This window comes from Engystomops pustulosus, chromosome 3, assembly GCF_040894005.1.
Source record: "Engystomops pustulosus chromosome 3, aEngPut4.maternal, whole genome shotgun sequence".
NCBI lineage: Eukaryota > Metazoa > Chordata > Amphibia > Anura > Leptodactylidae > Engystomops > Engystomops pustulosus.
Window position 1 is genome coordinate 125,520,499 of NC_092413.1, and position 26,281 is coordinate 125,546,779.

Genomic DNA, 26,281 nt, shown 5'->3' on the forward strand with positions numbered 1-26,281 from the left:
AATTTCAAATCACCCCCCTTTCCCTAGAACTGACATACCGTATTTTCCGGTCTATAAGGCGCACTTAAAAGCCTTGGATTTCCTTGAGAATCCAAAGTGCTCCTTATAGTCCAGTGCGCCCTATATGAGGGCAGCGGACCCTACTTACATAGGTCCCCGCTACGGGAGACAGCAGATCTCCAGCGGGAACTGCAGACCACGCGGCACGAACAACTTCTGCCGCGTGGTCTGCAGTTCCCGCTGGAGATCTGCTGTCTCCGGTAGCGGGGACCTATGTAAGTATGCTATTCTCCACCTCCCCCTCACCTTCCCCGCGGTCCGCGTCTCTTCTCGGCGTCGCGTCCCGTCGGGTCTCCGCTCCGCCCCCGGACCTCCGCCACGCCCCCGACCCTGCGCCTTATAGTCCGATGCGCCTTATATATGGAATTATTACATATATAAGGCGCATCGGACTGTTGCACCTTATATTCCGGTGCGCCTAATGGCCCGGAAAATACGGTAAATATAAATAAACAGTAAAAATCATAAACACATCAACGCGTCCGAAAATGCCCGATCTATCAAAATATGATGACGGTTTTTCAATGCGTTTAACCCCGTAACGGAAAATAAAGCCCAAAGTCGAAAATGGCACTTTTTTGCCATTTTGAAAAATATAAAAAAAATCTATAAAAAGTGATCTAATAATGATATCATTGAAAATATTATCAAATTTCGCAAAAAATGACACCACCCACAGCTCCGTACACCAAAGTATAAAAAAGTTATTAGCGCCAGAATTTGGCAAAATCAAAAAAAATAATTTTTGTACAGGAGGTTTTAATTTTTGTAAATGTATGAAAACATTATAAAACCTATACAAATTTGGTATCCCCTTAATTGTACCGACCCAAAGAATAAAGTAGACATGTCATTTGGGGCGCTCAGTGAAAGACATAATATTCAAGCCCACAAGAAAATGGCGCAAATGCGTTTTTTCACCATTTTCATTGCATTTGGAATTTTTTTCCCGCTTCTGAGTACATGGCATGGAATATTTAATAAAATAAAAATTTAAGGTACAGTATGGTAACATTTACAGTAAAATGGGCGATGCTAATGTTGTTGTTGTATGCCTTATGTTTATGAGCGACAGTTTTCCTGCCATATACCTGCATGTCATAAGAATTTAAATTAAAAAAAGGACCATGTTAAATTCAAATCTGTTTTTTTTTAAAATTTTTATATTCCCTTTCTAGGCATAAAAGTCTCATTTGATTGCGTCCATAAGATTGATTTATAATTTTGTGCTGTAGTACTTTCTTTGTAATGGGAATCTGCACTAGGGCTCAAAACTTGGATCCCTGCCCAATCAGTGACTTGTATTTCCTGACCTGTCTATGACTGGCAGAACAAAGTGCAGCTTTATTAATTTTTCTCATAACATCGGAACCCACATACATAAAGCACATATATGTGTGACCTTAACAGATTTGTCCACTTTCAGTAAATAAATGTAGTATCCCCGTGATCACACAGGACTTTTAGCAGTATTTTTTATTCATTTATCTTTAATCTTTTCTGAACATTCAGATAAACTTTTGAAATTACCTTAATCCTTGGTCAACAAAACCATTTGGACCGCAGACACAGATGAAAGCAAAGGAATTTTCTTTACTTCGTGTTAAGGCCTCTGAAAGAAGGGAAGAGGATATTTGGCCTTTATGTCCAACCCATGACCGACTTGGCTCGGAAAGGATAAACTGAACTTCAAACCTTTGTTAAAAAAAAAAAGAAAAAAAAGCATAACTAAAATGACACAGAATTGTCATAAATAAGTAAAACATTATTTAACCTCTTGCCAGTGAAGCCATTTTTCACCTTCCTGACACTGCCCATTTTTTACAATCTAACATGTGTCACATCTAACATGTTATAACTTTGGAACGTGTTAACATATTCAGGTGATATAGAGACTGTTTTCTCATGACACTTTGTACTTCATGTTAGTTGAAAAATTTGGTGATATGTTTTGTATTTTTTAATGAAAAATTTGTAAAAGTGGGCAATTTTCAAAAATCGAAATTTGCCAATACATAGTCATTGCACCAAACTAACTCGATAACTGACATTTGACGAATGTCTGCTTTATGTTGAGAATGTTTTTTTATGAATCCTCTCATTTTTGTAGGATGTTATGGGGCTTAGAACTTTAGGTGCATTTTCTCACATTCTCATGAAAAATCCTACTTTTTAAGGTCCTGCTCAGCTTTCAGTCACTTTGAGAGGCCTAAATAATAGTAAAACCCCATAAATTACACCATTTTAGAAACTACTACCCTAAATGTAAGTAATAGAAATTTTATGAAGTTTGTTAACCCTTTCAATGTTTTACACGGGTTAAAAAATTTTGTTTGGCTAAAATGAAAATATTTTTGAAAAAATGTACACATTCTCAGTGGATAAACCAAAACGCTCCACAAAGTTTGATGCCCATTTTCTCCCAAGTATAACAAAAACCCATATGTGGTGGTAACCTGCTGTATGGGCACATGCCATGGCACTGAATTGAAGTTGCTTCATTCAGAGCAGATATGCATTGTCAACTTTTAAAGGCTATACAATGTATGTTTTGGGAAATTTAGACATGTAAGGGCTTATTTTCCTTGAGATTATATGCATTTAACAAATACTTCCTTTTAATGGGTCTTTAGCTTATTGATGAGATTTTATCATTTAGTGAATGTATGGAGGAAAATAAAATCATCAATTCTGGTTTCGGTTTATTTTATGGCCCTCCCATAAAAGAAAAGAGAAAAGAAAAAGATCCCATTTGTTTTCATATTGTCATCTTTTAGGAAGCCTAACTTCAGTATTTTTGACAGAGCTGGTTTAGGTATTTATTTTTTACATTTTATGTTGTTCTTTTCAAAAGGTACTATTTTGGAACACAACTTTTACCACTTTTTGGAATATTTTTGTGAAGACAGTTTTTTTTCACATCGTACACCAAGCAGGTACAATAATGTTTCAGATTTACTGTAAAGATTGTTACGAAAAGGGCGATGCCAAATATATGGGTTTCTTTAGTAATTTTCAGTTATATATTTTACTCTGTTAGATCAGATCCTCTGATCGCTTGTTCAAGCTCTTATTCATCCAACACAGTGCACAAGCTCAGTTTGTTAAAGCCGCGTCTTGCCTGAAGACATTGCGCTGCCGTCAGAGGATTGCCTGTCAAAGTAAGTGATGGTGGGGGGTTCAGATCCTCATTAGAAGCCCCTAACATGCAACCCTCATACACGACCACAGCGTGTAAAGGGTTAACACCCACAATCAGAGGAATCCCTATACACCCACAGTTTCTAGCAGGAAGTAATAATACAGTACAGGGCATAAGTACCATTATAAGGGTAAGGGGTTAATGTTTATATATAAGGGCTTATTTTCAGATTTATTGTATGAGGTTTTCAACAGGTCTAAGATATATGAAATGAATGATCAAGACTGGGGCACATGTATCAAACTTTTCAAACTTTCTTTTCATGGTGTCTAGTTTCAAAAATCGAAATTTGCCAATACATAGTCATTGCACCAAACTAACTCGATAACTGACATTTGACGAATGTCTGCTTTATGTTGAGAATGTTTTTTTATGAATCCTCTCATTTTTGTAGGATGTTATGGGGCTTAGAACTATATATAAGGGCTATATATAAGGGCTTATTTTCAGATTTATTGTATGAGGTTTTCAACAGGTCTAAGATATATGAAATGAATGATCAAGACTGGGGCACATGTATCAAACTTTTCAAACTCTCTTTTCATGGTGTCTAGTTTCCTGCAATGTTCCCCGAGTTATCAACTTATTGATGTGAGAGTTGCGACTTTTTTGTGAAAATCTACGGCTGCCCCTGACCACGAGTAGAAACTGCAATAATAATGCACTGCAATACATGGCTGTTGCAGTGCATTAGTATGAACTACTGATCAAAAGTAAAAAAAAAAGTAAAAAAAAAAAACACAACATATTAGGTATCACCGCATCCCAAAATTCCCAATCTATAAAAATCTAGTAACGGTTATTGCCTGTGCTGAACCCCGTAACGGAAAAATGTCCGAATTGCCACTTATATGCCCTTTTGCAACACAAAAATTGTAATAAAAACTGATCTGAAGGCCCCAGAGTGGTAGCAATGAAAACGTCATCTCGTCACGGAAAAAAATGACACCTTAAAAAACTCTGTACTCCTACGTATGAAAGAGTATGTAATAATTTTTTATTTGGTACAAAAGGTTTTAATTTTTGGTAAAATTTATTACCACCTAACAAAACCTATAAAAATTTGGTATCCCTTGGTATCCCAAAAGATGCCATTTGGAGTGTACAGTGAAAACTTAAAAACAGAGCCCACAAGAAAATGGGGCAAATGCGCCATAAAGGTTTGTGGTACCTGAGGCGTTTGAAAACGCCATCCAAAGGCTCCACTCGTGATCACATATTTTGGTAACATTGGGGCACATTTACTTGATTCCCCCGGGTTTTTGGTGCACGCGATCGGATTGTGGCGCATCGGCGCCGGCTTGCATGAGACACAGTTCCGGGGGCGCGGGGGGGTGTTTTGTCAGGGAAGGGGCGGGGGCGTGGACGTCAGACATCCCGACTGATTCAGACAAACCGCGGAATTTAAAAACCAAATTGTGTCGCAAGATCAGCACTCACATGCACTGGGAAGAAGAAGGTGATCTCCGGCGGACCTCAGCAGGGGAAGCAACACATGCAGGAAATTATACGCACGATCTTAGTGAATCACGGCAGCTCCAAATCCTCGTCGGTTGATCGGCGTCGCCAATGGGACGGGTAAATAAATGTGCCTCATTGTGTTTCCAACACGTTAACTGAACGCGGGAGGAGGAAGGTAAGGAGAACCTGCTCTGTAGATCCGGGAAGTTTATTATCTCCCTCGTTTGATAATCCACTATGTCTGCAAATTTAAATAAGCATTTATCATGCCATGGTTTGATCATCTGTCCCTTCAGGGTGGACCGTAGTCCAGGGTTAAGGAGGAAGGAAGTAATTGGGAAGGGCTCCAACTGTTATTGCAATTTTGAGGCACAGCATGCCCAAATTGATCTAGTGTGGGTCATGGGTCCCAGCAATGTACAAGTTGGGTGGGGGGGGCGTGGCCCACAGAAAGGCATTAGGGTGAATCGGGGCACTCCACAATTTCTCCACCTCCATCCATTTGGTGTATGCATATAAGGTAGACCAGGCTGGAATCCTTCTCAAATGTGTGGCCCAGTAATATTTGAGCATGTCATAAAGCGCTAGCCCTCCTCTGTCCCTGGGCAAGCTCATTATTTGCCCAGATAATCTGTGACGTTTGTGACTCCAAATGAATTGTAGCAAAGAACTCTGAAAGGTCTTTAATATGCGCATGGGGATAGGAACCGGAAGAGTTTCAAAGTAGTATAAGAGTTTTGATAGGATTGTCATCTTTACCGCTGCGATCCTGCCAAAGAACGGGATTCTATCTCGTCTATCCCATCTGTTCAGAAGCCGTCTCAGGGATGTGAAGAGGGATGGGAAATTTTGGTTATATAGGGTTCTATAGGAGGTGGAAATCTTAATCCCAAGGTATGTCAGGGCGGATGTCTGCCATCTCTAGTTAAAAGAAGAGCGGATCTGAGCCAGGGTATCTTTCGAGATGTTAATAGGTAGTGCCTCAGTCTTGCTCATATTTACCTTGTATCCCGATAGCGTGCCGTAGCAGTCCAGTAGTTTATGTAGTTTGGGGAGGGATATCAAGGGCTGGGTAAGAGTCAGGAGGACATCGTCTGCAAAGAGTGAGAGGGTAAATTCCATATCCCGTACCCATATTCCCTGAATGTCCAGCGATTGTCGTAGGGCCGCAGCCAGGGGCTCAATACAGAGCACAAACAGGAGGGGTGATAATAGGCAGCCTTGACTGGTGCCATTTCTGATTTCAAACCTGGGCGAATAGACGTGGGGCAGTTTGATAGAGGCGGAGGGATTTGAGTAAAGTGCCCTAACTGCATTTAGGAAGTGGCCGCTAAACCCAAACGTTTCCAGGGTGCAAAATAGAAAAGGCCATCCCAAGCGATCAAACGCTTTCTCGGCATCTAGGTTCAGCAAGAGGGCTTCACCTTTAGTTTGGTTAATTGCATCTACCAGGTTTATGGTGCGTCTAGTGTTGTCTCCTCCCTGTCTGCCGGGGATAAAACCCACCTGATCCTTATTGATCAATTGGGGGAGCCACTGTCGTAACCGGTTGGCCAGGATTTTTGTGAAGATCTTATAATCTGTGTTTAAAAGAGCTATAGGTCTATAGTTAGAGCGGTCAAGCGGGTTCTTCCCCGGTTTAAGGATGAGAGTAATATAAGGGAATTGGTCATGTTATGTGGGATGGGATTGCCTTCAAGGAAACTGTTGTACAGGGGTATCAAGTATGGGGTTAACACATTTTGGTAAGTCTGGTAATAAAGGTATGTGAGCCTTTCCTGATAGCAGTTCCTTCAAGGTGTCTGATAGTTCCTCTGCTGTAATAGGGGCATTGAGGGCTGTCAGCGCTTCCGAGGGGAGATAGGGCAGTCGACAGGTGGTTAAAAAATTATCTAATTTAGCATTTCTCTAAGCAGGATCGCAGGGCAAATCAGGCGGGAGGTTATGTAATTTGGAATAGTATTCGTTAAACAATTCTGATATTTCCCTGGGGTCATGGGTAATCGAACCATCAGCTCGCCTTAAGGATTGAGCTGTGGATCTGGAAGATTCTTCTCTTAATTGTCTGGCCAGTATGGTATGGGCTTTGCTTCCTTTTTCATAGTATTTCTGTTTGGTGTAGAGTACGAGCTTTTCTGTACGAAACATCGGTAGTTCTTTCAGTTTCTCCTTAAGTTCTATCACTTTTTTTGAGAAGACCTATAGTAGGTCGGGCTACTAAAAGGGCCTCCTGGCGGGCCAAATCTGTCTTCCACTGGGATTCCTGCTGCATCCTCTCTTTTTTGAGGCTTGTGGCTATAGAGATGCTTTGCCCCCTAGCTGCCATTTTGTTTGATTCCCACAAAGCTGGGAGAGACACCAGTTTCTCATTTGTCTGGAAAAATTCTTTAACAGACGTGACCAATGCATCTCTCTGTATTGGGTTTTTAATGAGGCTTGCATTGAGTCTCCAGTGGCACATTTTTTGAGGAGGAGAAAGTGTCCTTCAGGGTCAGGATAAAAGGGGCATGGTCAGACCATGTTATTGGGGCCATCTCTGCACGTAGCATCGTGCGCAAAACTTGGATTGAACCCAAAAAGAGGTCTATTCTTGTGTGTGTTTTGTGAGGGGCAGAATAAAATGAGAAGGATTTTTCCTTAGGATTATCGATTCGCCAGAGGTCATATAGACCATATTGCCTTATTAATGCTCAAAAGTCCTAGGTCAGTTTCCATAGTTGGGGCGAAGGGGAATTACTGTTCAGTGTCAGTCTGTAGGCATAAGTTGAAAAGGGCATGTTAAAGCCCACATCAGGATAGTCGCCTTAGGTGAAGTCATCAGCTTTCTAAAAACCTGTCTTAGGAAACATATTTGACCGGAGTTAGGGGCATAACTATTACAGAGAGTCACAGGAGCCCCTTGTAGTGTGCCATGAAGGATAATGTATCTACCCCCAGGATCCGACAGCACTGTGGAAGTCTGAAATGGGCATGAAGGGGTTAATAGAACAGCTACCCCGCACCTTTCCCTTTCACGTACTGCCTGGTACATCCTAGGGTAGTGGCCTCTGGCGAAATCTAGGGAGCCCGTGGAATCTAGGCGAGTTTCTTGCAGGAAGACTACTTCCGCACCCTGGGTTCTCATTTCTGTTAAGGCCAGTCTTTGCTTGCGGGGAGAGTTGAGACCCTTAACATTTAGAGTCATGATTTTAACCATCATACCTGTAGGGAATGAACCACCCACTATAGCAGGGCTTACACGTCTTGGGTACCCAAAAGACCAAAGCGAGAACCATCAGTTCCTAAGGGTGTAGTTGCAGGGCCGTGGGGCCCGAGATTCGACCTATTGGGGAACAGAGGGATAAGGGGGCCAGATCAACTAGGGTATGACTGGGTTCACGGAGGCTTCTCTGCCACTGCGTACCCCTTTAACTGGAGGGCAATCCTAGATCCCCAGATTAACCCCTGGGGTATTCAGGATTCAGGGGAGAGCCTTAATAAATGGGGTGGAATGTATAAAGTTCGATCATCTACGAACAAGCTCCTCCTTCCTAACACCTAATTGCAGGAGGGAGAAGTAGAACCCAGTTGTGGATCCGGGAACCGACTATGTGGAAGGCATCGGGACAATGTTTTTAAAGAAGAGGGGTTCGGCCCCTAGACATCACTCCGGGGAGTCCCTAGGTGGGCTTCTAGTGGGAGGGCGCCTTCTTTTATTGTTAACTGCAGTCCATTCTGGTTGTGGAGATGGGGGTGGTGGGGCTATCTCCCAGTCAGGGATATCCGGGACCCGCAGATCCAAGGCCATACAGAAGCTGTGGAGATCTGCATGAGACTGCAGCCGTTGTGTGAGGCTATCAAGGCAAATGGAAATCCCCAACGGTAGGGGATATTATTGTCCCTTAGTTGTGCCAGCAAAGGTTTAAGTTGTCTCCTTTTATGGAGAGTTATCCAGGAGAGATCAGCATACATCTGGACCTTTGTCCCAATCAGGTCGAGGGAGTCGATCTTCCTAGCTTTCATCGCAATACGCTCATTGACTTCATAGTCCGCTAGATGGCAGATAATGGGGCAGATTAACTTACCCGGTCCATTCGCGATCCAGCGGCCCGTTCTCTGCGGTGGAATTCGGGTCCGGACGGGATTCACTAAGGCAGGTCCTGGATCCACCAGGTGTCGCTGCTGCGCTGGAGACCATCGGACTGTACTGAAGTTCACCGTCCTAACGTGGGTGAAGGGTGACACTTTTTTTAAAAAAAAATACGGCGGTTTTTCAGAATCCATCGGGTTTTCGTTCGGCCATGCCCCCAATTTCTGTCGCGCGCATGCCGGTGCCGATGTGCCAAAATCCAGGGGCAATTCAGGAAAAATCGGTGCAAATCGGAAATATTCGGATAACATGTCGGGAAAACGCGTATCGGGCCCGTAGTAAATCACCCCCAATGTCTCTTGGTCTGGCGACCGAACCCTTTGGGCCCAGGGCCCTATCAAATTTGATCTTTGCTCTCCCAGAACTTTGTTGAACAGCTCCTCTAGAATTCCCTTGACATCCTCTGGGCCATCCGGTACACCTCGGACCCTCAGATTATTTCTTCGACCCCGATTATCTAGGTCTTCCAGATGTCGGCTCATGTCTCTCATCAGGTGTGCCTGGGCTGCAACTTTGTCCTGTCGTTGGGTCACGTATATTTTAGCATTATCATGTGCAGTTTCTAGGCCATCCACCCTATCCACCAGGAATCGCATATCTTCCCTGATTGAGCTTATTTCATTGCAGAGGGTGGTTTTCACATCCTCTATCATAGCTTTGAAGTCAGATTTGGTGGGTAGTCTTTGAAGGATAAGCTGTAAATCTGAAGGCAGCCAATGAGGATCTGTTGTTGCAGGTAGATCCGAGGGGGTAAAGGTGGCTGGGGTGTCCTGAGTAATCAGATTGGTAAGCGAGGGGGTCGTGCTCAGATCTTCATCTGCCGCGCGGTGCTCCTTCCCCCTATTTTCACCATGTTTCTGCGGTTGGGGCTTCCCAGTAAGACAAGCTGACGGAGTGACTTTTGGCAGGGTTAGTAAGCGGGCCTGTGGGGCTACGCTCCCTACCTCCCTTTTTAAGCATTCCCTCCTAGCTTCTGGGCTCAGGGTCTCCACACCTCCCCCTCCCTGATGGCTGTGTAAAAGGGGGAAGCGGGGCCCGTGCTCGCAGAGGGTCCAGCTCTGGTGCTTGTGGTGACTTGCCTGTGGTGTCTGGTTCCCATGCGGCAGCTGGAGGATGTGCTGGGGAGGGTTACCATCTGGCCTCCTTCATCTGCTCAGTGTCGCGCTGCAGTGGCGGGAACACGTCCTCGCTCCGTTCCCAAGATGGCGCCTGCTCTTTCCCGTTCTGGTACTGGGCCTGTACCGGAGGTTCTGCATCCCGGCCGGCTGAAGGTAGCTGATGCATTCGCTCGGCCCCTGGTATCTCTGATGGTGTCAGGATCTTCGGCGGCGCTGGTTGGTTCGCGGAGGTCCACGTGGTTGCGCCGCCGCGACGAGGTCACGAAGCGGTCCATCGCCGCTGCTTTCCTGGGGGCAGCAGGGGGGGGGGGGGGAGTCCTGTACCTTTCTGAGACCCTTTTTGACTCGGGTGGCCAGGATCCTAGTCGCTTATATAGCCAATTATAGGTGTAGGCAGCAGGAGCTCAGGAGAATGCGTCCTACTCCTTGCGGTGTCAGGCCACGCCTCCCAACACTGATTTTAATAAAGTTGCAATTTGGGTTTGAAAATATGATAAATTCCCCCAAATGTCTCTGGGACATAAGTGACCAAAGTATAGATTTTGACCACAATGCACAGCGTAAAATTGACCAAAAACAAATACTTATAATTAAGACAGTTGATCCAATAGATAAAAAATGGGTTTGTAAAAGGATAAAGCTTCAAACCACGTCAGAAAATCTACAACAGTATACCTTAATAGACTATACATTAATGGATGCCCACAAACCTCAATGAACTGAAGCAACCCTGTAAAGAATGATGCGAGTCACTGATACATTTATAAAGAAGGGATTTACTTAGTTTTTCTCACACTGCATTTCCACTGACAGTGTAATCTATCATATGCCGTTACCTAATTGAAAGACAGAATACAATGAATTCTAATATGTAAAAAAGCATTGGGTGTGGCATGCAACCTCCAAAAGCACCAGAGCAATGGTGGTACCCAGGAGTATACCACACAGCTGCTGTTGCAAATTCTTCCCACTCGTGAAGTATTCAGGTTATTGCACAGCAGGAGGATAGGCTCAAGCAGCACAGGAAGAGGAAGCTGCAGTTCTCTCTGGGTGCCCCTCTGCCTCCATATAGCTTCCTCTAAGCTGCATTGTGCTGAAATCCATAGCCCTCTTGAGAAGATTGAATGCCTGACTGATAATTCACACTGGGTAAATAGGTGTATGAAAGATGTGAATAAATGAGCATACAGCTGAGGTGTGTATTACGATATTATGCAGTGGCTGAATTGGAATGTAGTAGTTAAGGTATGTATTATGATATTAAGCAACCACTTAATTGAGTATTATGGTGTAATATGGCAGTTGAGGTGTGTACTATGATGTTATGCAGTAGCCACACTAGTAACCTGCAGGCTGCAAAAGGAACAAGTTCTCGGATGTCTGAGCATAACAGGAAGGGACGGAGAAGTGAATATTGAGCCAGCGCGGAGAGGGTAGGAGGGGCAGTTGGGGTGTAAAATTAGGGATTGGTGCAGGCATGAGGTGCTCAGGTGACGCGAGCCTGAGCGCCTTTGACTCATTTGCATATTTTTATAAAGTTGTTTACTGAGGTATACGGTAGCCCTGGAACTTGCTGAAGACTGTGCCATCATTCCCTAGAGGTAAAGAGCATGCATATGGGGGCAGTCTACCATCAGTTATCTGGTGACAGATGTCCTTTAAGTTAATGTTATAATTTTTTCTGTTTAAAAACTTCAGAAAGGTCAATTTGGGAATCTAAACCACATGTCCATAAGGACCTGTAGTTGGTTTAGGGTTGCAAATTGACCTATCAGGTCTACTCTAAGAATAGACAAGCTTTGATTGCAAAAAGGATACCGCCTATTTGCAGTAGTAAACAGACACAAATTATCTAAAACTGGACCTAACAAATAAAACATGAAGCTAACAACTGAATTTATGTCTTAACACTTCAGCACAATGTTGTCTCCGATCTGAAAGAGACTCCACATCCCTAGTGAAATTCAGGTGTAGGGTAAGTATGATTTATTTTCCTTTTTCTATATACTTACTACAAACTCCAAGGGGCTTTCCAATATTACTGGGAAACTTTTAAGTAGACATCCCCTTTAGATCTGAACACTACAAAGTTAATTTGGGGCTTATCCATAATCCATCTTCATTTCAAGTATTTCTAATACCAGAGCTCCTACTTCAGATCCCTGTGCACTTGTTGTCTTTGTTTGGAATCAACAGGAAGAAAATTAGGTTTTTCAACATAATAACACAATACAACCAGAATAAGCCATTGCTGTACTGAGGGTGTGAAGGAGCTCTGTAATCATGATCATACTGACTGAAGGTCAGGCTATACATCTACCACAAAGTGCAATGCATTCTAAAGTGGCAAACAGTCCAGGGTTAGTTATATACAATTCACATAATCACCTCAGGTACTAAAATTAGAAAAATGCAAAAATAATGTCTGATTCACTGAAAAATTGCTTAAGAACATCAGATAATTAGGCCATTTAATACATATTACACAGAAGTATAATGTAAATACAGATTTTACAGAACAAATCTTCTGAATATTCATTAAAAATAGAACTACACATTTAATAAGTATATAGCTGGACAAAGAAAATGGACAGTCACACCATCAACAAATATCAAAGCAATTTCCTTTTTCCTTTCAATCAATCAAAAGAATGACAGGAGAAAACTTGCTCAATATTTCTTTCTGGGAGTGGAAGCACCTTTTGAGCTAGTACAGCCATGAGTCGTCTTGGGAATGATGCAACAAGTTTTTCACCCCTGGGTTTGCAGATAAGATTTGCATTGCTGCATTTTATAAGCTATTAAATTTTAACTTCTTTTGTTAATGTGGACATATGAAAGCATTTTTTTTTTTTGCAGGATGAGATGTACTTTTCAGATACAGACGGTCCCCTACTTAAGAACAAATGACTTACAAACTAGTTACAAAAAGACCCTGGATGTTGATAATTTACTGTACTATAGCCTTAGGCTACAATGATAATTTGTAACAGTTATCAAAGGTGTCTGCAGTTAAGCTTTATTGTTAATCCTGGTTCTGATGACAATCCCAAATTTTTTAAATCCAATTGTATGGAAGTCAGAACTGAAAATTTTTTAATTGTTACCCCAGTCAAATTTTTTTTGGTCTCTGTGACAAATTCAACTTAAGAACAAACCTATCTTGTACGTAACCCGGGGACTGCCTGTACTTCATTTTGGGGCATCTACAATTTATTAACTATTTCTGGGTGGAGGAAAAGAAAATCATTACTTCTTTTTTATGTTTAGCCGATTTATGGGGCCATTTATCGTACTACAAAAAATGTTAAAAAAAATCCCATATCCAGCACCACAGGAAATCTACTGAGGTGTACAAAGAATTGCAGACTAACGAGTTTCCACCTTTGGGTTTTAATTATGATTAAACAAGATTACCTGAGGTGCTGAATGTGGAATTATTTTAACAAGTACTTGGCTTTGGGATGTTTGTCAGTGCACTGAAAAATCTTGGAAGAATAGTAAGCTGAACACAATCAAAAATAATCTGCTATATTTATTCTTCTGGTCAGTACTATTACATAACTATTTCATTCATATATTCTTTAAATATTTGCCTAATTTTACTGTATATAAATGAAGTTGGATAAAATTGTTTTTGGCATTGTCATCTGTTCAGACGCATACCTTTTTCATTTTTGTGCTAGTTGAAGGCTAACTTTTTACCATGAATACCAACCAGATGACCCTATTCCTGTATAGATCCTAACACCAAAACCACAATGGAAATACCAAAAGAGGCATATAGGACAACAATCTATCCCAACACAGACAAAAGACTATTTGTTGGGAATCAAATAACAACAATCTTTATTATAAATTATTTACAGCAATCAAGACACATGATATTAAAAACGTATAAAATATTCCACAAGACACAAAAGAGTGTGGTGGTGGTCCAAAAAGTCAATCAATGTAAATGCATCTCCACTATAATGGCCCAAATGTATATGCCAAATTATCTACAAATTCAAATTACCCACCCGGGCGTGACATGATGAAAAACTACAGGAGAGAGGCTTGACCACCACCACAGCACCCCGACGCACGTTTCGCCGTCGCTTCTTCCTGGGGGTGTGCTGTGGTGTGGTAGGACCCACATATATATACATAGTGTAGTACAAGCATGGGTCTAAATTTGATCACATGCTTGTACTACACTATGTATATATATGTGGGCCCTACCACACCACAGCACACCCCCAGGAAGAAGCGACGGCGAAACGTGCGTCGGGGTGCTGTGGTGGTGGTCAAGCCTCTCTCCTGTAGTTTTTCATCATGTCACGCCCGGGTGGGTAATTTGAATTTGTAGATAATTTGGCATATACATTTGGGCCATTATAGTGGAGATGCATTTACATTGATTGACTTTTTGGACCACCACCACACTCTTTTGTGTCTTGTGGAATATTTTATACGTTTTTAATATCATGTGTCTTGATTGCCGTAAATAATTTATAATAAAGATTGTTGTTATTTGATTCCCAACAAATAGTCTTTTAACTTTTTACCATGCTGCTCCAACAACACTTCAACTTTATTGTACAGATTTTTATGCTAAATGTGTATTTTTGTTCTGTGATTTTTCTACTTTATATATGTAAAGGGTGGCTCTTTAATTTTATTCAAAAACTTTTTTTCATTAGTGGACCTTACCAAGCAACTGTCTGATCATTTGTTCAAGCTAATACTCTGTAATGCTGATGTTTTGCTGTGCATTTTAACTTTCAGTCCATGCTCATGGATGCGCCGGCAGGATCTGGTTCCATGACAGCATTATTTTCTATAATGTGGTAATTTATGGGGTTTTACTATGATTTAGGCCTTGTATAGTGACGTGAAAGCTGAGCAAGTCCTTCAAAAGTACGATTTTGAGTTTTTTTTATGAAAATGTGAAGTATCATACCTAAAGTTCTAAGCCTCATTACTTTCTACAAAAATGAGAGGATGCATAAAAAAACATTCTATCATATAGCAGACATTCAGTAAATGTAAGTAATCAAATCATTTTGTTGTTATGACTATGTCTTGGGAAAGTAGTAAATGTAGAATTTTCAAAAATAGAGAATCTTTCTAAATTTTCCCCAAATATGTTTTTTGTTTATTTATGGAAAAAACTGATATCACCTAAAATCCTCAATTAACGTGAAGTGCAATGTGCCACAAGAAATAAAATCTCAAAATCACCTGTATATGTAAAAAAAAAAGTTAAAGTCATGAAAGTAAAGTGGTTAAAAAAATAAATCTCAATACCAGTAGAGTGTCACATTGCAAAACCTATAAATTGGCATATCCTTTAGTGCAAGACTGGCAGCAGCATATAGGAAATTGATAAGTAATATAAACACTTGGCAAGACAAAACCAGACTCCAAATTTACCAATGTACAAGGCCAAAAGGAATAAAATAGCTAACATACCTTCTGTCAGATAAACACAATTTTTCCAGTTCTTCTCTCCATAAGATATCAGCTTCTGTTTTGTTGAAGAAGATCAGTTTCAATTTTCTGGAAGCAAAAATAAGACTTTTAGTTTTCTGTTGCTAGAAGTACATCTCTGTTTACTGATACTCTCATAGATTCCATTCTAATGCCACATTCCCAAGGCTGTGTGCTTGCCCAGAAGGGATCTCAAGTGTAGCACAAGGGAGAAAAGCTCCTCCCACCTCCCCACTCCATCGGAAGCCGAGCAGCCACCCAACCCAGTCACGGTGCAGTGTGACACCACATGCTCACCACAATACGACCGGGTGCCATAGACTTCTATTGTGGCTAGAATTTGTCCGCAATTTGTGTGTTGAAAAGTTATTAAAAAATGTGTAGGTCAAAAATATGTAAATCCCAATATTTAAGATAGAGTAGGAAGAATTATATTTTAGAAATTTATTTAGGAATCTGACATACAGTAAGTTTTATGTGACCCCAAAACGAAACCATTCTGACCCCAAAAGAAAACTGACAGAACTTCAAAATCAGCATTTTCCCATGCAATTCAAACGTAAAAAAATAGGTTCAGTTTCTCGCAGTTTATAAACCCATTGTTCCAACATTTGGGAATTGGGAATTTTAATGAAAAAATATGTACATATATTGACTTCTTTCAACATCCTCTGGTCTTAAAACTACCTCCGATGTACAGGACACCACCCACCTGATCCATCAATGGACTACTGGCTTTCGGCAACAAATGCTCCCATTAGGTGTGGAATCGCTTTACACAGGTAGGTGTTAAATATGAATTATCAGGCTTTTCTGGATAACTGAAACATTTCTCTCATGTTGGACCCTTTTGTTGTTTTACAATCAAAATTACTTCATATTTGACAAACATTTTACAAGCAGGTATCGGGCCATGTTATGTCCTGTCCGACATTAACCTGTTTTTAGGTTAGTGAAAGGAGATAGTGGTATATCCCGCAGCTGTCCATACAGTGTAAGTAATAGGCTGGTTCTACTACATGACATCCTCTAAATTTGCAAGCACACGCATACAGAATGTTATACTTTTTTGACACACTATACACATGGCACATACATGTAACATCAAATATGTTTGAGTTTTTGTTTGATTTTCTGGATATAAAATCAAGATGGAGCTGGATAAAATCACTACACAAAACTGCTACTAATAATCTCTTACACTTTTCCAGCTTTTATCCTAAACATCAGAGAGAGAGAGCATCCTGGTATTTACATATTGAGTGAAATTGCAGTAATAAGTATGATTTCAGAAAATATAAGAGACTTTACTGAATGATTCAGGACTCAGAGTAACTAAAGATGATGATCTCAATGGCCTTTAACCCCTTAATGACCGCCCTATCGGGTTTTTACGGCGGTCATTAAGGGTACTTCTTCTGATGCGACGCCTTTCTACGGCGGCGCATCAGAAGAAGTTTTCGGGACACCGGGTCTCGCTGGTGCCGGTGTCGGGCTGTGATATCACAGCCCAGACCCGGCACTAACACCCGGGATCGGAAAAACTCCGATCCCGGGTGTTTAACCCCTTGCACGCCGCGGTCAAGCATGACCGCGGCGTGCAAGTGTGTCCCCCGTGGATCGGACCCCCCCGGTGTGCTTACCGGGGGATCCGATCCCTCCTGCCGCTGCCCCGGGTTCCGACGAGTGACCCGGGGCTGTCGGCTCCTTTTTTCACCGGGTCCTGCCTTCCTGGCAGGACCCGGCTGTAAGTAACTGAGCATGCGCAGCATGCTCAGTTACTTTCACTATACACTGCAATACAAGTGTATTGCAGTGTAAAGGCTTGAATAAGCGATCGGATGATCGCTTATTCAAGCCAAGAAGTAGAAAATGTAAAAAAGTAAAAAAAAAAAAATTAAATCTTTTTATAATATAATTAAATAAATAAATAAAATAAAAGTCCCATAATCTCCCCAGTAACACATAAAATGCAAATAAAGTATATAAAACACAAAACACGTACATATTTGGTATCACCGCGTCCGTATTAATCTGTACAATAAATCTAAATCAATATTGAACCCGCTCGGTGAACTACGTAAAAAAAAAACTCGAAAAACTTCCCATAATATACAATTTTTCATCAAACACCATCACAAAAAATGTTCTAAAAAGTGATCAAAAAAAGTTACGGTACCTAATATGATACGACTGAAAAGAACAACTGTTTTCGCAAAAAATAAGCCCTCAACCAGATCTGACAACAGAAAAATACAGAAGTTATGGCCCTGAAAAGTTGTCAATAGTAAAAACAATGCGATTTTCTCCAATATTGGTTTTGCTCAGGAAAATTTAGCAAAATAAGAAAAACTATATAAATGAGGTATCACCGCAATCGTAGTGAACCAGAGAATAAAGATAAAATATTATTTTTACGTTACGGTGAGCGGGGGGGGGGGGGGGGAAATGCTCACAATCCAAAATAAAAATTGATGATTTTGTTTGTGTCCCCCTTGAAATAGTTAATAAAATCTCATGAATAAGCTTTAGACTCCCAAAATAAATTATTTATACATTGTATCTCATCCCATAAAAAATAAGCCCTCATATGATCGCATTACCAAAAAAAATAAAAATTTATAGGTCGTACAATGTGACAATACAAATCTGCTGTGGACGGCGCCTCCATTCATTCTATACTCGGCCGTGCGCCCGTACAGCAGTCACCACCACATATGTGGTATCAGTACACTCGGGAGGAATTGGGCATCAAGCGTTGCAGTGCGTTTCATCATTTAATTTATTCTGAAAATGTCAGTTTTGGCCTAAATGAATGTATTTCCAAAAAAATTCCATAGTTTCTAAATCGCAGGTCCATATTTTTTAACCCATGTGAAACACTTAAAGGGTTAATGGACTTAATAGAAGTTGTTTTACATACGTTGAGGGGTGAAGTTTCTATAGTGGGGTAATTTATGAGGTTTTACTATTATTTAGGCCTCTCAAAGTCACTTGAAAGCCGAGTTGTCCCTCAAAATGTGAGTTATGGCAATTTTCATGAAAATAAGAAAAATCGCACCTAAAGTTCTGCGCCTCATAACATCCTAGAAAAATGACCGGAAGCATAAAATATCATCCCAACATAAAGCAGATATTCTGTAAATGTTAATTATCAAACTTTTTGGGTAGTTTTACTTCCTGTCTGGAAACCAGAACATTTCAAACTTGGAAAATGAAGAATTTTTACAAACTTTTGCCAAATTTTCACTTTTTTTCAGAACGAAACGCAAAACTTATCACTTAAATTTTATAACTAACATGAAGTACAATGTGTCACGAGAAAACATTCTCAAAATCACCCGGATATGTTAAAGCGTTCCGAAGTTATAACCAATTATCGTGAGACAGGGCAGATTTGAAAAATCGAGTCTGGTCATTGAGCTGAAAACTAGTGTCGGTGATAAGGGGTTAATCAGACTTCTCACACCAAAAAACAGTTATGATGAATACAAGCCACGTCTTATTACAGCATTCCATAATCAGTAGATGAATATCAACCAGATCTTGAGACACAACTGGGATATTCTTCGTAGCGATTTACGACTTTATGTACACATCTCTGATCACTCACAAATGGTAGCTAGATGTGTTCGATACTGAAACGACAAGCTGACCTTAAAGGGGTATTTTTGTCTGGGCACTCACATTCAGTTTCATTAATCTGCCATATGTAAACATTTCTGTAATTGGATGTTATTAAAAAAAAATGTTCCTGTGTGAAGATAATTTCTCATAAATGTAGTCATGTTGTCTCTTAGAAACAAGACTGTCTCCTTGGATACGGCCACCTCTGCTGCAGTGATTGCACAAAGAAACAAATTGTTTTTGTATATGAAATGTTCGGGAGTTACTGCATGTCCCCCAACCGTCCTGTGGTAATGATCATTGAATCCAGGAAGTCAGGCAGGACTCAATAGCGCATGTCTGGCCACCACTGCCAAAATGTGAGGTAGTCGTATCTGAGGAAGCCATCTCGTTTCTAAGGGACAACATGGCTACATTTATGAGAAATTATCTTCACACAGGAACATTTTTTTATTAACATCCAATTGAATAAATGTTTACATATGGCAAATGAATTAAATGAAATGTAAATGCCCAAATGGGAATAACCCCTTAAGCCACATACAGCAACTGATAAGATCTTTGGGTAGTGGACGACATTGGCAAGGCTCACATCCATGGAGTGTTCAGTATGAGGACCTGCTCTTTATAGGTTTCTATAAGGTTTAATCTTTCCAGTTACCTACCATTAAATTAACATCCCTTTTTTTCACAGGGTGTTCACTTTTTCCTTTTTTAACCTGTTAAGTTATCTGTGCTTGAGCATACCTAATCCTCTGATATACGTCATTATACCATAAGCTGTTAATTTACTTCTGGTATCTGACAAGCATGCAATAGATGCTTGGAGACTTTTGAACTGGAAGTGTGAATGCAGATGTCTCCTGCACAGAATAGTGAGGTACAACATCTCCTGTGCCCCCTATTAGTTCCTCCATTCCATTCTGTGATTCTACAGAACTTTATCTGTCTCTCTTCTCCTCATGCTGCTCTCTACCCCCACCTTGTCATCAGCAGTATCAGCTCTGTACAGATAAGCTATTAACCCTAAATGCTCACAGAGCACAGACATAGCCTTCATGTACTAATGAATTATACCACTTATTACATGTTCACTGCTCCTCCATGTGATGGAAGCTGCCAGGTTAGTCACCATAGACATTATGTATGTATGTGCAGTGTTCAGTGGATTTACTTGTGGGAAGCTAAATGGATTTAATGCTAAATTTCAGGCCTATTTTAGCACACTTCTTTTTTCTTGTGTATATCATATCTACTGGCCAGAGCCACCAACTAAACCAGTCACACATATCACATATTGAGTAGAACTTGCTCAGCTCTCACTTCTATACTCTGTCTAAGAGTCACTACAGGGTTAGTTCATAATTAGAATGTCCATGCTAGACTGTCTAGGGAGGCTACAGACAGGAAGGAGGGTTGATGCCCAGGGGTTATAAATGTTAAGGCAGCTAAATAAAGTGCACAATTTATCCAAATTTCATAGTATATATAAGGCTGGAAGGAGACGCAAGTCCATCAAGTCCAACCTTCAAGAATTAAATAAATGTTTTATCCCCATAACCCGTGATATTTTTTCTCTCCAGAAAGTCATCCAGGCCTCTCTTGAACATGTACATAGAGTCCGCCATAACAACCTCCTGCGGCAGAGAGTTCCACAGTCTCACTGCTCTTACAGTAAAGAACCTTTGTCTATGGTGATGGTAGAATCGCCTCTCCTCTAGGCGTAGAGGATGCCCCCTTGTCCTGGTCACAGGCCTAGGTATAAAAAGATCTTTGGAGAGATCCTTGTACTGTCCGTTCAGGTATTTGTACATTGTAATGAGGTCTCCCCTCAGTCGTCTTTTTTCTAAACTGAATAATCCCAAATTTTGTAATCTGTCATTGTATTCTAGTCCCCCCATTCCCCTAATAATCCTGGTTGCTCTCCTCTGCACCCGTTCCAGCTCTACTATATCCTTTTTATATACTGGTGCCCAAAACTGTACACAATATTCCATGTGTGGTCTGACCAGGGATTTGTATAAGGGCAGAACTATGTCTTTATCATGAGAATCTATTCCTCTCTTGATACATCCCATTATTTTATTTGCTTTAGCAGCAGCCGCCTGGCTCTGGTCACTAAAATTAAGTTTACCATCCACCAATACGCCCAAGTCCTTTTCAGCTTCAAGTAATTGACCGTTTAGAACATAATTATACTTTTTGTTTCCATGGCCCAAGTGCATAACTTTACATTTATCTACATTAAACCTCATCAACCATTTCTCTGCCCATCCCTCAAGCTTCCACAAATCCCCCTGTAATGCTAAACTATCGACCTCAGTATTTATTACTTTACACAGCTTAGTATCACCTGCAAATATTGAAACTTGACTGTGTAAACCCACTACAAGGTCATTAATAAAAATATTAAAAAGAAGTGGCCCCAATACTGACCCCTGTGGCACTCCACTGGTAACATCAACCCAATCTGAGAATGTGCCATTAATGACCACCCTCTGTTTTCTATCACTAAGCCAATTACTTACCCAAGTACACAGATTTTCTCCTATTCCCAGCAGTCTCATTTTATATACCAACCTTTTATGTGGCACCATGTCAAATGCCTTTGAAAAGTCCAGATATACAACATCCACAGCGTCCCCCAGATCCAGTCTTGAACTTACCTCCTCGTAGAAACCAATCAGATTAGTCTGACAGGACCGATCTCTCATAAACCCATGCTGACGCTGGGTTATAAGGTTGTGCACAGTGAGATACTCCAGGATAGCATCTCTAATAAACCCCTCAAATATTTTCCCCACCACAGCAGTTAGACTTACGGGTCTGTAGTTTCCAGGATCGCTATTTGATCCTTTTTTGTATATTGGTACCACATTTGCTATGCGCCATTCCTGTGGAACATAACCAGTCCTCAGTGAATCTTCAAATATAAAAAATAACGGTCTGTCTATCACCGTACATAATTCATGCAGAACCCGGGGGTGTATGCCATCTGGCCCAGGTGATTTATCTATCTTAGTGGTTGCGAGGCGGCGCCGTACCTCTTCCTGGGTTAAACTGTTGACATTATAAAAAGAATTTACATTATTCCTCATTGTGTCTTCCACCAGGGGATTTTCCTGGGTAAAGACAGTTGAGAAGGCGACATTCAGTAGATTGGCCCTTTCCTCATCTCCTTCCACCATGACCCCCATGTTATTTCTAAGGGGACCCACACTCTCTGTTTTTAGTTTCTTATCATTTATATACTTGAAAAATAATTTGGGATTATTTTTGCTCTCCCTGGCAATATTTCTTTCAGTCTCTATTTTTGCGGCCTTTATCTGCTTTTTACAGGATTTATTTTTCTCTCTATAATCCTGTAATGCCTCATCGCTACCTTCACGTTTTAGCACCTTAAACGCTTTATCTTTCTCGCTTATTGCTTTCCTTACAAGACTAGTTAGCCACATAGGCTTTTTCTTGTTCCTTTTATGCTTTTTCCCATAAGGTATGTGTTTCTCACAGGACTTTTTCAGAATATATGAGAAAAAGTCCCATTTTTGGGGGGGGCTTTTGTCTTTGAGAGCATTATCCCAGTCTATGCCTTTAAGGTCTTCCCTTAGTTGATGAAAATTTGCTCTCCTGAAGTTTAGAGTGTTGGTTGCCCCTTCACTAACGTGCTTAGTAAAGCGTAATACAAAATCAATGATATTATGATCACTATTCCCCAGGTTCCCCCCAACCTGTAGTTTTGATACCCTATCAGGTCTGTTGGTAAGGATAAGGTCCAGCAGTGCCCCCCCTCTTGTTGGCTCCAGGACTAGTTGCGACAGGTAATTGTCTTTTGTTGTTGACAAGAACCTGCTACCTTTGAAGGACCTGCAGGTTTCTGCCCCCCAGTCAATATCTGGGTAATTGAAGTCCCCCATGATAAGTACTTCACCATGCTTTGAAGCCGCATCCATTTCACTTATCAGCATTTCCTCTGCTGCCTCCATTATATTTGGAGCCTTATAACAAACCCCTAGTAATATTTTATTTTTATTTTTCCCTCCTCTTATCTCCACCCATAGGGACTCCACATTTGCGTTACTGATGTCATCTCGCAAGACTGGCTTGAGGCAAGAATTCACATATAAACAAACCCCTCCCCCTTTTTTATTTATACGATCCTTTCTAAAAAGACTATAACCATCTATAGTAACAGCCCAGTCATAGCTACTGTCCAGCCATGTCTCGCTGATACCCACTATATCATATTTCCGCTCCAACGTCAAGAGTTCCAGTTCCTCCATTTTGTTTGTGAGGCTTCTGGCATTTGTGTACATACACTTTATATGGTTTTCCCTGTCCGTATTCCTTTTGTCCTTATTCCCCAATCTCATTCCAGCCCCCCTTCCTCCCCCATGGACTATGGCTCTTCCCAGCTCTCTATGTACACCGTCTATTTGCCCTGCACAAGTGTAGTTGCCCTCCCCCCAGGTCTCCAGTTTAAACACTCCTCCAACCTTCTAGCCATTTTTTCCCCTAAAACAGCAGCCCCCTCCCCATTGAGGTGCAGCCCATCCCTACTGTATTTAATAATAATTATCCCATGTGGATAACCCTATGACAGAAAGAAACATACAAATGTGCACATTTTTGCCACCCAAAAGATTTTTAAAAAAAATTAAAATCAAAAGGTCATGTAGTTCTTAAAATGGTATCAAAGAAAATGTCAGCTTGTCCCACAAAAATGATACCTTACACAGCTCTTCAAACTGAAACATTAAACTTTATACCACACAGACTACTTCTGTTCTCTGATGATTCGGTTTATACAATTCTAGGAAGCTACGGTCTTACACCTTGTGAGCCCTGATATACACAAAAACACATTTTCTGGCCTCTATTTTTTTGGGCTTCCTGCCATTGATACATTGATTGTTTTAATTTTTTTTTATAATTGCTTTTTATTAATAACAGGCAGCAAAATCAGATTATAAAAACAAGAATTTCACCAGATGGTGACATGTCAATTACCAAATAATACAAAGTCTCAAATCTATAAAATCACAAAAGGCACTGATTGTTTTGATTTACCTGTACATCTTATAGCGTATTGCACTCATTTAGTATTCCTTTCTTCTTTACCTGTACATTCCCATTTATATCTCGGCTTACAGCATGTGAGGGAACCTTAAGCCTCTATTGATCTTAACAGACTATGCATCTCGATTGTTTTGCTAAGCTCTGATTTTGTAGGGTGGGGTATCATTATTGGAGACAGGGGTTGTTTTGAAGTTTTTTTAAATCCCAGCCCTGGACGCAGGTACTGAACACCCATAATGAGCATTGTATGCTCTTTTAATGTGTTTTTAATCTACTGTTTTGTCTTATCTGAGAGTATCTTTAGTTTTGAATATGTTTTTGGCCGTTAAAACATCGTCACATTTTTTCTTGTGCGTTTTGCATCAATTTCATTGATGGTTGGCCCTCATATAGAAGAAATTTGATTAGGTCCCTATTCCTTTTGAGTTACTTTATGCTGATGCTTTGCTTTTAAAGGAAGCTATATTAACAAGAGCGAGGGGAAACAGTAAGGTCTGGAAAGGTAGTTAGATTGGATAGGATGAAATACATTCCACTGCTAGAATGTGCTTAGCATCCTGATTGCTGCCTTTTACATTTTATTTGTTAAAACTGACATTTGCTTCACAACATTAAAGAACATCTTCTTATATATTTTAGATGGTACTCTTACATTATTACATACAAACCTGAGACTGGAAGAACTGCTAAGTACATTTTGTGACAATTTAACCATTGGTGTAAATCCAGTGCCAGCTGCAACCAGGAAAATATCCTCCATACCTTCAATCTGGGCCATTTTGAAACACCCATGTGGGCTGCTGATAGATACAAAGTCACCTATTAAAATGAAAATCCATAAATCACATAAAATAATATTGAAAGCTAACACTGATTCATACAGCTCCATATATGACATTAAGACAAATAGAAAGATAAAACAAGACCACATGGAGTGGCAGTCTTCCCAAATATCGTGGCACATTTACGAAGAACAGTGCAAACTGCACTATGTACAGTTAGCCTGTGTATTGTGCAGAGCCGAAGGACCCTATTTAATGTTGCAGAATACACAATTTCTTTATTAATGTTAGAGCATTTCCATCTCTTAAACATTCCATTGCACATAGCCCCTGTTACACCTAATGCATTTATCTTCTATCTGTACACATAGCAGTACATCAGAGGTGTATTATTTAATGTAGTTAGATACAGTGCACTAACTCAGAACCATTATGTGTCCTATTTCAACACTGACTATTTGACTCATGTTTCTCCATAATGTGCTAACTGTCTAAATGAACATAGTCTAGCACACATAGTTCAGAGCAAGAGCATATCTCATTCTTGTATCATCTAACTGACTAAATCCATTTTCATACTGTGCTAGCTGACTATTAGGATGCCGCCTCTGGTATTAAAGAAATAAATAAATGTAATGGAACTGCATTACGGAATGAATGAAAGAAAGGTAGGGAATGCCAAAGTCTTACAAATCGACTACTTTCATACATAGAAAAACAAAATGAAAACAGAATGCACTTCTAATATAAATCAAACAAATACAAAATCATGAAGTAACAATAATACTTTATCAAATATATCAAGAAAAAACTATGGTTAAAATTAAAGACACTTAAGTTGTTATAATGATATAATGAAGAAAGGGCAGACTGTTTCAGTAGTTGGGCCATGATGATGGATTAAGTAAGGAAAAGTCAGCACCTCATTACAAATACCTCAATGGGCAGTATAGAGATCTTACAAAAATCACTCTATACCTCGGCCGGTGGCCAGTACAAGGGGCGTCCTCTACACCTAGAGATACAAAAATTCTCCTAAATATTACAAATACAAATTTTATACACAGCTTAAAAAAACTCACCTATTTCTAATGTATCAATGTGAGGAGTAAAACTTCCATTTGTGTAGACCTTAATCATCATGTAAATATATTTCTTCTTACTGTGGTCTGACTCTATGTAATCTATTAATAAGTCCTGGGAAACTGGTGTATATGGCTTTACAACATCAATACCTGAAACAAATAAATATATTAATTGTAGAAATGTGTTTTGTTTTAAACAGTAGCTAGAAGGCTAAGGAAACCAAATCACACTATACACCAAACCCTGAACTCCTTAAGCCAAAATG

At 40.4% G+C, this 26,281-nt stretch overlaps 1 protein-coding gene across 2 annotated transcripts in view; it reads right to left on the bottom strand.

Annotated features, from left to right (window-relative positions):
* The window catches only part of CYB5R4 (cytochrome b5 reductase 4), a 142,554-nt gene that overhangs the window by 2,917 nt on the left and 113,356 nt on the right, over positions 1 to 26,281 (bottom strand). For both annotated transcript variants that reach the window (XM_072142027.1, XM_072142026.1), the window contains 4 exons: positions 26,013 to 26,165; positions 24,817 to 24,967; positions 15,428 to 15,514; positions 1,591 to 1,755 (listed from right to left, as the gene is read on the bottom strand). In XM_072142027.1, coding sequence (XP_071998128.1) covers positions 1,591 to 1,755; positions 15,428 to 15,514; positions 24,817 to 24,967; positions 26,013 to 26,165 — 556 coding nt within the window. The remainder of the gene's footprint in view (positions 1 to 1,590; positions 1,756 to 15,427; positions 15,515 to 24,816; positions 24,968 to 26,012; positions 26,166 to 26,281) is intronic.